We start from the raw sequence: 15,421 nt of genomic DNA, 5'->3' as shown, positions 1-15,421 counted from the left end.
CTTTGTGTCTATTTTGAAAAGCTTAGCATTTGAGAACTCATACATACAGGGCTTTCTGAGACAAATAAAGGTTGGCTGTTCTGGCAGGCTTGTTTATAGCTCCCACATTCACTTCCACTGAAGGTTTTTGTTAACTTTCACAGGAAACTAAAGAGAGGTAAGTGCATGTGAGCTGGTGTATTTTGCCTGAAATAGCTTGTTTAGTTAATGTTGCAAACTATGTTAAGTTTGTTACCTAACTAAGTCATGTGAGAGAGACTATCTGGATGAGCTGGATCTAGCTTATAGGCTGCAAAATTTGGCATGAGGACTAGCCAAAACCATACCTGGGAAAGAGATTGACCCAGCGTTATTTAGAATCCTCATAAATTTTAATCATGGCAAGGAGGTGAATTGGGATGTTAGTATGCAAACTGTTCAAGAAAAAAAAAAGAAATAAGGCACAATATCTTCAAAAGTGAAATGGATATTGCTTAATCTGTTTGCTTTCCTAGTAAATAATACAAAATGCTTCGTGTTAAAATGTAATACTAATCTGTATTACTATATTACATTATTATTATATTATGATATACTCTATTTTATTTTTCTTTTAAAAATAAATGTTATAAAAGATACAGTACTCTAATAATACTTCCAATTTTAATCATTTGGGAACATTAAAGGGTTAAGATCCTGTTAGCAAGATGACAAAACTTCTCTGTAGGCTTAGTTTTTTTTTTTTTTTTTTTTTTTTTTTAATAAAAAATTATAATCAAAATTCTATTCAGACTAAATGTGAGAAAATTAACATACTCATCGAATTTTGATGGCTTGAATTGGGAAGATTTTTTTTTTTCAAATTTTGTTTTTGGTATCTTAAAGAAACAGAAGAAATTACATGGACACTGATAAGGAGTATTTAAAGTGAGAGAAATGAAAGATGCAAATAAATGCAGTAGAAGCACAGGTCCTTTGAAAAGGAGGTTAGCAGCAGGACAAAGATGCCTGGAATTTGGCTTTTACAAAAGATTTTTTGGAATGAAGAGCTATGGAGTAAAATAAAGTATCTGTTATTTAGTAGCTGTTTTTCTGCTGATTACTATTTAATATCTTTCTTATTTCCATTTAACAGACAGTGGTAGAACTATTTGCTGCTTTAGGTATGTGGGAGATTTACAAGGGTTTTTAATAATGTATTCAGGATTTTTTTGTTTAGAAAATGTGGAAATTACACGCCTAGTTTAGCATGCAAAGTAAGGAAAAAACAGATTAAATTGTTATGTGTTTAGCTTTTTCTCAGTGCTTTGAAATAAGGGTTTTGAAACATGATACTGATTTATTATACAGGCTGCTGTAACTCATATCTCTACATATATTTAGCAGTCCATACTTTCTTTTCTTGTTTTGTTTTTGGCTTGTTCTAAAGCCCATAGCTCAATAAAAAGATTTTCACTGATAATGGAATTTTTTGGATCATCTTTCCTTTTCAAGTAGAGTATTTAAAAAAAAATCTTTCAGTGTTGCGTGGTTAATTTTGACCACAATGAATGCCCAAATAATTTTTTTGGTTAGTGGTATGTGCTGCCTGAAGATGCAGGACAAATAATTTGAAGTCTTCAAAGTTCTCATTTTTGTTAATCTAAGACATCTAGTTTTAAAGTTAGCTTTTATAGTAAAATTAACATAAAGATAATGGGCCATTAGAAATAAAAATATAACTGGGTGAGAGGTTAATGCAAGCACTTGATTACCGTATTCATAGTAAACTTCAAGCTTAAGTGTTGTATACTAGGATTAAACTTCAGAAGGTGTAGTAAATTTTGCTGCCGTGATATTTAGTGGCAGAAGAGAATCTGTCCTGCCTTTCAAAGCATGCAAGTTCTAGCGTACTATGTGTAAGGCCTACCCAAAAATGTCATAGACTGACAAAAGATTTGGAGATATTTCTGGCTTTTGCAATATTCTGTGGAGATAAGTATGTGAAGGAGTTCTTGAGCAGTGTTCTTTTTTACCTTCCATTTTGTGTGAGATTTACCAGCAAGAGGGCTGGTTGTCAAAGAGGGGAAGAAGCACTTCCATTCATCGCAAGCCTGATGCAGGATGGCTGTGTTGGTCTTACCTCCTGAACCTGCTTTGTGAAGGGTGATGACTGTCTTCTCCAGTGAGATCAACTTCATTCCTCCTGCAGTTGAGCTATGAGTGAATACTCGCACTGTGCCCATACTGTTTTTGTTTTGTGTGAGTAAATTTTGCTGAGTAGCTTGAAAATTTGATCAAGAATATTTTTCCTTTGCTTTGACCCTGCCTTGCCTTTGCACTGATTCAGGTTGTTGAAAGTATGTTGCCAGCTTCGTGAATCACTGTGTTACACTTCAAGAGACCTGCTGATGCTGCTGTACAGAAATTATTGTGCCATAATTGTAAAATGGCTTTCTGTGGGGAGGCCAAAGAGCTGTGATAATAAATACAAACTGGATTCCAGCAGTTTGTCTTCAATTTGTTTAACCAAGGTTAAAATAAACTTACTTAAGCAATACTGACATCAATGTTATGGTAAAATTATTAATGTTAATTCAGAGAATACAGTTCTGTGACGGACGTAGCAGACAAATTTGCTTTTTCCTATGATAGGGAAGAGGACAGTACATTTTCAGTTATAAATTGCTTGGATAAACAAAATTCTCTGGAAAATCTGGGAGGAAAGTGTATTACATTTATTATAAATGTGTGATGTTGCATGATAGGTGAAAACTACTTAGTTGCCTTTGGATAATTACTAATTTACAATTTTATAGCATGGGCAGCTATTGACAGCAGCAAAGTTAAATGCTTGATAATTGAAAAATGGAGTTTACTGTCAAATGAAAGAGTCCTTTGCAGAGTGCTTTTGTGAAAACTACTAGGGAAATCATTACAGTAAGTACTGAAAAGCCAAGTTTAGTAGAAATACATGAACATCTTGGGGAATTAATTACTCTAACTTTGAGAAATTACCAAGGCGGAGAGCACTTATATTTATTTACTCATAATATGTCTTTTTAACCTTATGAAGTTGGATCTTGCTGCAGAACTCTGACACAATTTCTCTTACCTTAAAACAGTGTGATGAGGTTTGTCACTTAAAGCAAACAGTTAATCTTCAAAAGAGCTAGCTCCTGGAAGCACCTTCTGCCCTGGAGCACAGAGGGAAAATTGCTTTGGTTGCAGTTGCTGTTGCTGAGGCTTTACAGTACTTCTATAAGCATGCTAAAGGAAGTTAGGTTCTAAAAATGGTATTTTTATCTTAACGGTTTTCAACATCTGTGCAAACCGCCAAGATGTCATAAACTGTTGTATTACTTGCCACTTGTTATGCTTTGCTTCTATAAGACAAAATCTCAATGAAGATACAGGTAGGATCTTGGGAATGTGATAAGTCAGCCACGTAAAACCATGCAGGCTTATTATCTGAAAGACCAATCAGTTCCTTATCCTTAGCTGTCGTGTCAGCAGCAAGCCTTCATTGCACTTACTGCCACTCCAACCTCCTAAGCTTCAGCCTCTGTAGTTTCTGAGGAAAAGACCAAGATAAACTGATCCACTGTCAACATCCCAAACTGGTGTTTGCCTGAAAATGCAGGAGAGCTGACTCATTTGTTTGATGAATCATTTTCTTCAAAGCTCATTGATGACAATTTAAACAAATACATTTGACTTGCTTGTAATCTTTTTGCTCTACGATCTTGGGCAGTGTAAGCTGACTAACAGCATTTCTGTCCAAGTTCCACTCTAATCTCATCTAACCACAAGCCTGCCTTCTTCCCCCAGTTTTCAGGGAAGAAGCTGGCTCCGTGTCAGTCTTTGAGGGACCTAGGGTTTGGAGAAGCCCAACCAGCTGAGAACTGCATGCTCCTCACAGGTGAGCAGCCCTGGGCATCCAAGGCATGGTGTAGTCTCAGTATCTTTTTTTTAAGCTGTCTCTTAGCTAAAACTGCTTCCCAGTTCATGACCAGAAGATGCCTCATTGCAGCTTGTCTGCTTCTTGACCCATCCCTTTATTTTTATTTTTATGCTTATTTTTATTTTTATGCTTATTTTTATTTTCTTTTTTTTCTTATTCTAACATCTGTCGTTTCCTGCCTCTGACGGTACCTTTTGACCGAACCAACTCACCCAGTTTGAAACACGCTTCTCTGGTACCTGTGCTTCTTCGTCACAGGTGCTACCATGACTCATAAAAAGGTCCATGATGCATTGCACCTCTGCCTGGATGGACATCTTGGCTGTGTCCTCTGAAACCTCCCTATGTCTGGGAGCTGGAACAGATCCTGTGCTTGATTCAGGAGAGGCGGCCTGAGCAGTAATGCTTCCTCCTTCCTGTCTTTAAGGCTGAGGTCGTGGCTCAAGTGAAAGCAACTACTCCTGACTGAACCTAGGAGAAGGGCTTTTTGTTATTTCCTACTAATAACTGGCATGGCTTTTACACAGTTCAGTGATGAAAGCTTTAAAATGTGGTTATGGGTTTTTTACCTTGAACTAGACATAGCAAGTGCCCTTCTCCTCAAATATGGGAATGAGGGTGGGGGCTTTGGGGAATAAGCGGCAAGCAGACAGCTGAGGGAAGCTGCTGGTAAATACCTTTTTGCCATGTCCTTTTAATTAATTTCTAGAGCCATCACTGAAGCAGAGTTAAAACTTCCTTCTTTTTTAGTAATAAGGGTATGTATGGGCTGTGACTGTGTACTCCTTTGCAGGTCTGAGAGCACGGTAGGCAGAAACTTACTGAATCCATGAAAAATCAGATTTGGGTGAGGTGTTCTGGAATGGACTGGTGAGAAATAGGTGCATGCAAGGTTAATTTATGTAAACCACAAAAGGAAGAAATTATTCACAGAACAGGGAAAGGCCTAAGGAGCTACCGATGTGAAATCTCTCTCCTGTGGATTATGGGAAAGTAACATTTTTGGGTCTTTATTTTTGTTATGTAATATCTCATCTCCAGAAGGCCTTAGTCACTCTAGGGAAATTTGCTCTGAGCCAGTGTCAGAAATCTGGGAAACAAAATTGGACTGGGAAGACTGCTTTTCCCCTCTGTCCCCAACTAAACAGATAAAAGTGGCTTACTTAATACAGGTAATTCAAGGTCATCACCTCACCTGGGAATGAATCCAGTGTACAAATTCTTTTTGTTCCAACTCTATAAGCAAATAAAACATAATGAAGTAAAAGGTTTTGTCTTTTTTCTTTTTAATAGAAGAGAAGAATTACAAGTAGAATTGCAGGGTGAGTTCGTATTTCACTGTCCTCAAAGAAAAGGAAGCGGCATGAGCATGAGTCTCCTGCCTGGAAGAATGAGTCAGCCATCTGGCAGCTTGGGGGGTATTCTTTTCTAGTGATGAACCTTTAGCCGTTGATTGAGGCGTGGAATTGGTTTGGGATCTCTTCTCTCTGAGCACTGTTTGTTAAATGTGTGACTCTGATCAAGACTGACTCTAATCTCTGACTCTTTGGATCAAACATCATAAAAAAATCCCTGTTGCAGAAGCCATTGTTAAATAATCTCTGAATTGGACTCACTATCAGTAACAGTGGACTTTGAAGTCTTAAGAGTAGCTATTGTAAGAAAGTTGATGTAGTCCTGTAAAGTACTTTCTCCTACCATTTTTTCTCAAAACTTTTCTATCAGGTACAGATCCTTTCTAGAAAGCTGAGTTTTAAAAGGTCTCTATTTCCTTATTGTCTTATTTCCTTAACTGTTGTAGCTACTGGAAGGTTCAGTCTCAGAAGTGTGATCAGTTTTGGGAGAAAATGCAGAAGTTAGGCTCTTCACAGAGCCATTTTTATCTTCCACAAGACAGCAAATGTAGTGGTTAAGAACTTACTCAACTTTTCTATCTCCTGTATTCTTATCCACAGGTTGAGAGATGGTTATGGTTGCATCTTAGATGTCTGCTATAAATAACCATCAGAAACCAGTTCATGTATCTTCTGAGTGCCATTCTGCATTATGAATCCTTCAAGGGCACTGCTGGGTTAAAAAAACCTTGTCTTCTCTTCCCTGGAACAGAGCAGACACATTCCAGACCTCTAGGAGTTCCCCACATCTTCTGTTGTGCTGTCTGAATTGTTTTTGTAGTTGTACTCTAAATAGCATCTGAAAAGGGATATGTTGGGGGAAAAAAAAAATGTAGGAAAGAAATGGGCCTCCCTCTTCTCTGATGATGCAAGTTTTGAAGTTTTGCTTAGACAGCATCTATGGATGAATGGAACAACTGGGAGGGAGGAAGTGAACCAGAATGCAAAATCCTCTTAAACAGCCTCTGTGCCCAATGATTTGTGATAGCTGTTGCACCTGGAGTCTGGTCTCTAGAGGGCTTCCATGATTTGTTGTTGCAAGCTTAGAAAACCAACTCTGTCACGTGAGTCAGGATACACAGAAGTTTTATTAATTTGGGCTTTTAAGGTCCAAGACAGCTTTGGAAATGGGCTGAACTATCTGCCACAGCATTGTCAGTGCTTGTACACCCATTCCTTCAAAACCACACCCTAAAAACTATGTCATGTTTTCTTTGTTAAACACATTTTTCTTGTTAAACGTATTTAGAAAAAGAAAAAAAAAAAAGAAAAAAGAAAAAACCTTCCTCAGCTATGAGGTCAAGTGTGTTGAGAAAGCACTGTGGTTCCATATAGCAAATATTGGATACATGTCTTCATGCCTGACTCCAAGGCAGCTTGGTGTGTCTCCCAGCTGTTGCAGTAGATTATAACAATCTTAAAAGATTTGGGATTTGAGTTTTAGTATGAGTAGCCCTACTGTACCTCAAGTAGATATGTTACTGAAATTCTGTGTGCAAGTAAAATATTAGTTTTGGAAGAGTGCAGTTTATTTTCATGGAAAAGCTGTCTATCTGGCAGCTGTCAGAAGCTGACTGTACAGGGAAGACACAAATAGATCCAGTTCTTCTTGATCTTTTTCTGTGTGTAATTTAACATCCATCTACATCACAGCAAGTTTAAAACCTTTTTTTTTATTATTTTTTTTAATTTTAAACAGACTATGTTTTATTCACAGTTCTTTTGCAACTTCCAGATAGTCATTAGCAGGTTCCCGTTAAAGATCAGCAACGGCCCCTGTAGCTGTAACTGAAACCTTGAACATAGATTTATGACTCAAGATGCTATTTTCAAGCGTTGCCTGAAAGGAAATCTTTCTCCTGATTTTCTTCCCTTATGTTTTCTTTCTAGCCTTCTACAGAAGTAACACAATGCATGTGTAGATTACACGTAACTATCCAGCATGAGTAATGTGCCTAGCATATACGTAGACAGGAACAAAAATTAAAATTTTTATTTCTAAATGCATAAATCTGCTCTCCCTTGAGTCCTTGGTGTTGACAGGAAGTGAAAAAATGTTCTTGAAGTTGAATATAATTTATTTCAGGTCTTCTACACATACCCAGCAACATTACATGTAAGTCTAGCATTGTTACGTGCCATCAACCCATCTTTGCTAGTTGATTTCAGCCACTCCTTATCTGATCGCAACTTCCATTGTAGGTGTCGTTTGCGCTGTGAGGCCTCACCTTAGCTTTGAATAGACAGGAACTGCTGGTTGCTCTTCCCTTAAGTGTCCTGCCTTTGTTAGGCGGGTGCACAGAGCTCCTCCGCTGAGCGCCGGCTTAGTTATGCTAACCCTCCCCCAAAAATTAAAAGTAGATAAACACAAGGGGACGATGAGAGGCTAATTACCAGGACAAAAAAATGTTCTTGTGCTGACTAATCTAACTATAAGCTTATGTGCAACTATCCAGCATGAGTAATGTGCTTAGCATTACACAAGAGAGGGGGAAAAAAAAAAAAGCATACCACCCTGCTGCGTTGTGAAATGGAATAACCACACACGAGTGGTACGTTCATCTCCGTGAAGTGAAAACTGCTCATGGGCGACCCTCGGAAGTTTGTACGAGGCTGCGGGGGGGCGGAGGGATGGAGCTCCGAGGCGGCGGGAAAGGGCTGGGGTTGAGGCTGAGGCGGCCGCGGTGCCACTACCGCCGCCGCTCTCCTCAGCCCCGCTACCGACACGGGCTTACGGCGGGGAAGACCGAGCTGGCCCCGCGCCGTCCCCCTCCTCCGCGCCGGGGCGCGGCGCCCGGCCGCGCAAGGGCAGGAGCGGCGCTGGGAGCAGCGCGGACATGCGCGGGGCCTTGTTTACCCCGCTCGGCGCGGCCCGGCCCCGCGGCCGGCCGCCGGCAGATGTCGCCCCACGCCCAGGAGAGCGACCCGCGCCCGGTGGCCGCCAGGTGGCGCCTGCGCCCTCCATTCGCTCGCCAGCCGCCGAGCAGCGAACACCCCAAACAATCCCCAGCGCCGCCGCCAAATTAAATAACCTGCCCGCTCCCAGCGCCCTGCCCCGAGTCCCCCGCCGAGGCCCCCCTCCCCGCGGCCGAGTCTTCGGGGCCGGGCCGGGGACAGAGGAGCGGAGCTCCGGGCCCGGGCCTTCCTCGCCGCCTCCGCCGACGGCTCGGGCAAGGTAAGTTAGAAAATGGCGGCGAAGCTTCTGGAAGTTTGGAGGGGGGGATCGGGGAGCGCGGCGGCCGAGTGGGGCCGGCTGGCGGCCCGCGGTCCCCGGGGGGCTGCGGGGCCCGGCGCGGGGCGGCAGGCCGGCCGGCCGCGGGGCCTCGGCGCAGCCAAGATGGAGGACGGCGGGGCCGAGCCGCGAAAACACTCCCGGCCCCCAGCTTCCCCACCCCCGCTTTTCTCGGCGGGGAGCGGGGGGGACGCGGGCGGGCGGCGGCGGCGGCGCTGTTTGGGAGCCCCGGAGGGTCCCGAAAGCGGGCACACCCCCCACCCCCCCCGCTGTCCCCTTTCCTCCCGCCGCGAGCAGGCCCGGCGCTCGACGAGCTAAAATGGAGAACCTCCTTCTCCGCCTCCTCCTCCCCCTTCTCCCGAGCCGAGCAGGGGCTGCCGGCAAGATGGAGGACCGGGGCATTGTGTGTGTGCGTGTGGCGGCGGCGGGTCGGGGCCCGGGGGGAAAGCGGCGGGGCCGGAGGAGCCGCGGCTCGGCGAGGAGGGCGCTGGGCCGCGCGGCCCAAAATGGTGGGCCCCGGGCTGGGCGGCCGGGGGAGGCCGGTCCGGGGGGGGGGGGGGGGGCTCCGTGCCCGGGTAGCGCCCGCCCTCCGTCCCGCTGCGGGCTCCGGCTTCTCGGCCCCGTGCCTCGGTTCTCCGGCCGCCGAGCCGGGGCAGCTCCGCTCGCCCCTTCCTGGGCGCTCCGGCGGGGGCTGTGGCGACTGCGGCTGCCCCCGGCCGCAGCCAGGACGCGGCCCCGCCGAGCCTCCTCTCGCCGCCCCGTCCCGAAGAGTTGTGCCCCCCTCCCCCGAATTAAAAATAAAAAATAAAAATCGAGGGGGAAGCTTTTGTGGAACTCGCTTTTGCCCTCCGAGCGACTCTTTTCGGCGGCTGCCCGCTGCGGGAAGGAGTTGTGGCGGCTTCCCTTTGGGCGCGATTTATCGCTAATCCTTATTACCGCCGTTTGTCGGGACTTTTCTTAGCCCCGCACAGGGCAGCGGGCGGCTGGCGCCGGGGGCCGCGTGTTGTGGGGACCCCGCTGGGCGGCCGGGGGGGAGGGAAGGGGAGGAGGAGGAGGAAGGAGCCGCTCCGTACCGGGGGGTTTTGGCGCCACTTTTGTTTTCGATAGCGCTGCTCGGGCCGGGCCGTGCCGAGCCGTGCCAGGTAGGCGGCTGGGGCTCGCCGCCCGCTCCCCCCCCCCCGCGGGAAGGGGCTGGGGGGACGCGCTTCCCCCCCTCCCACTTCTCTCCGCACTTTTTATTATTTACGCGTGTTTGAGTGTTTTTCGTCTTCCCCATGAACGCGAGGTGCTCCCCGGGTCAACTGGCCGCTCCTCGATTCACCCTTTTATTTATCGTTTCGAGCGAACACCGCGGGCAGCGCTGGGCTTTTATCTCGGGGCACCCTGGCGGAACCCCCCCGCTCCTTCTGCGCCCCACACCCAGCATCCCCATAACTCTCCCTGGGCCCTTCCCTGGCCCCTCGGCCCCTTCCCGGGCCGGCTGGAGCCGCGGAGGGCCGGGCCCGGCGGCGGGGCGGGCTCCGGGCCTCCCGAAGTGCGTCATGGCGGGGCCCTCGCCGCCGCCTGCCACTCGTTGGCCGGCCCCGGGCGGGAGGCGGCGGCTCCGTGCCCTCAGGGGCTGCGGGGCCGGGCACTGAGCGGGGCTGAGGGCTCCGGGGGGAGCTCTGCCCCGCTCTTGGCTCGTTCATACCAAAAACAGGCCCTTGGGAACAACTTTTTCCCCTTTTCGTACTCTTTTCCCCCCCCCCAGTCCCTTTTCCAGTCACTTCATGACTGTTGAGCTGCCTGGGACGCAACCAGCCGGCCTGCACGCGGATATTTTGCTCTCCACGGGTAAATAAATACCAGGAGTGGTTGTGCAATTGGTGGACCTTAATCTTTGCCTTCCTGGTCTGCTCATTAGCCCCAGCTCTCATTAGCCTTGCAGTGATGAGTCACAGAATCGCAACGCTCACCGTGGCTGGGTACCCCTGCCCTGTTCCCCTACAGCCCCAAAAGCCCTTCCCATAAAAGCAGGGACAGGAGGCAACCACCATGTTGGTGGCGTCAACTGCCTTCTTCTTGCCTTGGAGCTGGATGGGCTGGAATCCCCACGTTGTTCTGAGGAGTTAAAAAGAAAGCAAGCTTCAAAACGGAAGGGGAAAAATAGGAATTATTTCCCATTTCTAACAGTTCTTGCTTTCTGACCGGGGAGGTTCTTGTGACTGATCTTTAGCAAAACCAATCATTTTTTGCTTTATTACCTACAGGTGGTCTTTAAGCAATCTGTGAGGGAAACGTGTCCTTTTATTATTATTTTTTTGCTGTTGTTTCAATTAACCTAACTGTGGTGAACTTATCACTGGGTAAACAAACGTTAAGTAGCCATGGAGATGGGAGGATGGGAGACTGTAATTTTCCCATTAAATTTCCTAGCACTCAGGTATCTCTCATGTTACATACTTTGACATACAACTTTGTGCCAAAGTTGTGTATTTAAATTTTTTTTTGGTCCATTTACGGTTTCTGGAATGTGATGTGAAGTCAAGTCAGTAAGCAACATTAGGGCTCGTTAGTCTTGTATTTAGAAGACTAGTTAAAATTTATCTAGAGGTCTTTTCTTTTAGACATAAAGTCTTGATGTTTCTCAACTGAAAGCAGAAATTACTGCTTTGAATAAGTTGGTTCAAATTAATATTTGGATATACTAATATATAGATAATATTTATTTGAGATCTGCATAGTGACAAAAAGTTGGTTGCTTCCTAGCTTATTAAAATACCTGGTTTAAAACAATTGCTGTGTTACATGATTAGAGAGAATTCCATTTTAAATATAGAAGTATTCAATTAGCTGGCCATTAATCTAAATTAATTCCATAAATATGGCACATTTCTGCTTTACATCTTAAAGTATTTAAATCATAAATGTATGGAATGAAATGATTTCCACTTGGAAGCAGTGTAAATAATGAGCAGTCTCCTTAGGTTTACTTTGTTTCAGTCCAATCTATCCATGGCAACTAAATTCTTTTGTTTTGTTTTTAAAGTAATCTAGACAGATTCTCTTCGATATTACATGCTCCTGTAGTCTTGTAGAAAATAGCTGCAGGCTACAAACCACTTGAAAGTGAGTGCTCTTGTTGGTGGAAGCAACTACATTAGACTTAGTCAAATCATGGAATGGTGTTAGCATGTCAGAGTGTTACGAACTTTATTAGATTGCTCTTTGTCATTCACAGTTGAAATTTAGGATGATTTGTCATTTGTCATTTTCATTTGCGGTGATGTCTCAGTTGTGTTGCTGCAGGCAAATATAAGAGAGATTAGGGTGTTGTGTTTTTTTTCTTTTTTTTGTCATTTTTGTGCCAGCATAAGCAGGCTGGATGTTTGACAGAAACCCTAAACACTTCAGTTGCTCGTTCTTGTCAAGTGAATCCCCCAAAGTAAGCAAATATTTATGCCGGTTACTTTTGCTTCTTGGTTTTGTTCCTGGAGTGCTATGTGTTGTCAAATGAGATGAGGTTTGTAACTTGGCGTTATCTCTAACTACGGTGTGACCATTTCTTCCCCGAGTAATTTTAAAACCTTGGAATATATTGTAGGTGTGAATTTCCAGAATGGTACCATCCGTCTATTTTCAGATGAGGAATCAAGAAAACATATTGGGAAAGGGATGTGTTGTGGATTGTGTCTCTGTCAGCTAGATGCTGTTATTTCTAAGAGCTTCATCTGCTTCAGTAACTGTCTTGTAATGGGAAGAAGTGATTGATGGCAGCCATCAACGTAACAGCTTAATATTCTTAAATAAGCCCTGCTCATTTTCCCAGTATCGCTTAATGTATCCATGTTCTGAAAACTTAAGCTTCCTTATTGGAGGGTCATTGACAAAGGAGGAGAGAATTTATTGATAACCTAGCCCTTGGGAAACTGGTAACTGGAGCTGTGGCTTGGGAAACAGGAAGCTTCTGGAGCAAGCCCTGGAGCGCTGTGGGGCCGCACTTCAGCCGCAGCACTTGCAGTGGTCTGGGAAGGGTCTGTGGGGGGGAGGCCACTCTGGGGGGGCTCTTTGAAGGTAGGCAGACCCAAGCTTCTGCTTTGGCCAAGTACGTTTGGGAGGGAGGACCTTCGGTAAGCTTTGCAGTATTATGTCAGTGCAGCTGAAGCTCTCGTGCTAGCATTTTTTATTTTTATTTTTTTTTCTCTTAAGGTTCTTTCCGGAGCAAACTGGTTGGTTGGGCTCTTCCTAAAGATTTCTGAATTTGATGGGTTATGCTGTTGCAGTGTTTCACAGTATATACTCTGTCCTTTTTTAGTATTTGTTCATCTCCAAGTTGCAACACTTTCTATTAAGAAAATCACATACCAGTGAGATATTGGGTAGAAAAACAGACAAAGTGAAACAGTTCTCTTCTTTCATCTTACTAACTTATTTCCCTCAACTGATCAGAGCTGAGGAGAGATCTGGCACCCAGTTTTGGAAAAAGGGATGCAAAAAAAAAAATTGTTCCTATGTTTTTCACGGGTAACCCCTTGGCTTTCACGTGGCAATTAGCTCTTTTCTAATCCTTACTTGCTACAGAGCTGCATGGAGGAGCGCTGTCTATTTTTAAATTTATTTATCCCAATCTGAGTCAGAACCAAGTGTCTATAGAACTGCATTTGTATGCAGATACTTCTTGTCTTATTATGACTTCAGAGAGAAATTAAAAGTTAGATTCCCTGTAGCTGCTTTATCCTTGTATCTATTGTATTTTATTGTCTACTTGGTACGTTTTTTATTTTTTTGACTGTGTAGTTTGCTATAACTTTTCCTGTGGGAGGTGTTCTTTTTTTTTTTTTTAAAAAAAAAAAAAAAAAAAAAAGAATATGATTAGAATAAGTAGATGTGAGAAAACTAGCATATATCAGAGGGTTGGTTGTGGTCTGTGAGAAATTAACCACAATACCCACCCAAAACCAAGTATGTAGAAGAGAGCATGCCATTGTTTTGGTGGATTGGTCCTGTGTTTTCTTACAGCTTTGATTCTGATGGTTTATCTGTCCTGCACTTACACACCCTTGTACGTTTCACTTTTTTATGCTTCTGTTTCACTACAGGTTAGTTACTGGGTAGGAGAAGGGAGGTGTGTATGACAGGAGAAGTTCAGTAGAAGATTTGTTCCTTACAGCAGCTTTTCATAAGCGCTTCCGTGTGACTCCTGGCAATGGAAGTATTTTTGTGTTGGTTCCTGATGTTTCAGGGTTGATATGGCAAGCAAAATTTCACACACTTGCTTATGATGACTCTTGCTTGTATTGGGAAGAGAAGTCTCAACTGATGTATTTTACCATGTAATACATTCTTCTGCAGTGGTTTAGATTGACGCAAACAATTAGAGCCAGAGTCCAAACTTAAGGGTTTTTTATTGGCAAGTCATGAAAAGAGATCAAACATGCATTTCAAAAAAGCTCCAAACCTTCCCAAAGATAGTGGCTATTTAAAAAAGAAACAAAAGAAACAACAGACCTTAGGAATGTGTGCTTCATTCAGCTGGGATTGTACCTTAGAGCAGGCTTGGAGGTTTTGCCGAGGTTTGGTGAGATGTTGCTCAGCCTGCAGGCAGTGAAGGACCTGCTGCGGGGTGGACGTCCTTCCTGGGCGTGCCTGTCCCTCCTGTGCCCCTTTTCAAGGGGTGCTGATCTACCTGTTGTCACACAGCAAACAGGCATTTATACGGTTATTTTCCTACTGCTTAACATGAGCCATCTGCCTGGAAAGACCTGGGGATCTTGGGTTTGGAGGTAACGTTACAGCTCTTGGTTATGGCTAAATTGCATTATTTTCTTTTTATGTAATGTAGGATTTCAGCCTGAGCTTTGTGAGGCAACACCTCTCATTCAGCATCTCATCTGGGAAAAAAGTCGGACTTTTGCTCTGTTTGCAAATAAGAATAAGAGGTTTAAGATGAGGCTTTTCATTTGTGCAGTTACCTGTAGGTAAAAATCCCAGTTTATCCCTTAAGAAAGATGAACTCTGGAAGTTTGGACCTGTATCAAGTCTTAGTAAGCAGATAACGTGCAAATAATATAATTGGCTGGTTTTATTTGGGAGAGTGTTCAGTGTGAGGGGAGTTTGCATGGAGTAGGGGTGTGATTTGAGAGGGAATATTCAATATCCATATTTTTATGCTGTTTCTATTACCTTACTATGGGCAGTTAAGTATATAGATAGCCAAAGGGTCTTAAAAAAATCCTGTGAGTAGTAAATGTCAGAAATGCAGTTTTCTAGTTCATGCAGCATGTGTCTGAGGTGTCTAGTTTTTAATTTAAAGGTGATTTTATGTGACATGAGTCCTGGAACAAGGTATTTTGGATAGTTATGGATACAGTGGCCAAATAATTTAATTTGTTTGAGTAGTAAGACTCTACATTCTGACCCCTGGCAGTAATTTTCATTTCACTTCTGATCTTCCTAGAAGCAGGCAGCTGAGTAATTATGATGTTTCCTCCAAGGAAAAAGAATGGAGAAACTTGATAAAAACTCAAAAGCAAGGATGACAAGTGACTGCAGCCTAAATACGGCCGTGCTATGCTCGTGGCAGGCAAACGGGACTGAAAGTTGATACCAAGTGGCTGCTTCCATTTAAGTCAAGTTGAAAAGGAAGGAGTATGATCTTCATAAGTTAAGATTAGCAATGTAAGTAATTTAAAATTTTGTTATTTTGAACTCTGTAGGTATGAGAACCACATTCTCGCAGGAAAGTTCCAGTCTGGCGTGCTGCCACGCGCTGTTCTATTTTTATCATTGCTCTAGGTACCTTTCTGAAAACTGGATCCAAAACACTGTATCTTTATCCCCCCATAAAAGCAAGCTTTGCATTGCAAATTGGCAATTGCTTCCCTGGAAGCATTG

The 15,421-nt window shown here is 44.0% G+C and overlaps 2 protein-coding genes across 8 annotated transcripts in view; both read left to right on the top strand.

Annotated features, from left to right (window-relative positions):
- Positions 1-7,947: 7,947 nt before the first annotated feature.
- LOC311443879 (uncharacterized protein) lies at positions 7,948-13,335 on the top strand (the record flags this gene model as incomplete). Its single annotated transcript, XM_084534453.1, has 4 exons — positions 7,948-8,250; positions 8,377-8,957; positions 10,299-10,381; positions 12,737-13,335. The coding sequence occupies 4 exons, from the start codon at positions 7,948-7,950 to the stop codon at positions 12,784-12,786; spliced, it is 1,017 nt and encodes a 338-aa protein (XP_084390579.1). The 3' UTR covers positions 12,787-13,335.
- Positions 8,282-15,421, top strand: part of STAG2 (STAG2 cohesin complex component) — a 75,174-nt gene continuing 68,034 nt past the window's right edge. For 4 of the 7 annotated variants that reach the window (XM_084534014.1, XM_084534015.1, XM_084534011.1 and 1 more), the window contains exon 1: positions 8,282-8,491. The gene's annotated coding sequence lies outside the window, so the exon portion shown is untranslated. Of the gene's footprint in view, positions 8,492-14,984; positions 15,206-15,421 lie in introns of all 7 variants that reach the window. The other 3 variants (XM_084534016.1, XM_084534017.1, XM_084534013.1) reach the window with 2 other exon arrangements.

This window comes from Aythya ferina, assembly GCF_964211825.1.
Source record: "Aythya ferina genome assembly, chromosome: 13".
Lineage (NCBI taxonomy): Eukaryota > Metazoa > Chordata > Aves > Anseriformes > Anatidae > Aythya > Aythya ferina.
Note: the sequence above shows the minus strand (reverse complement) of the source record. Positions and strands in the feature narration are given on the sequence as shown.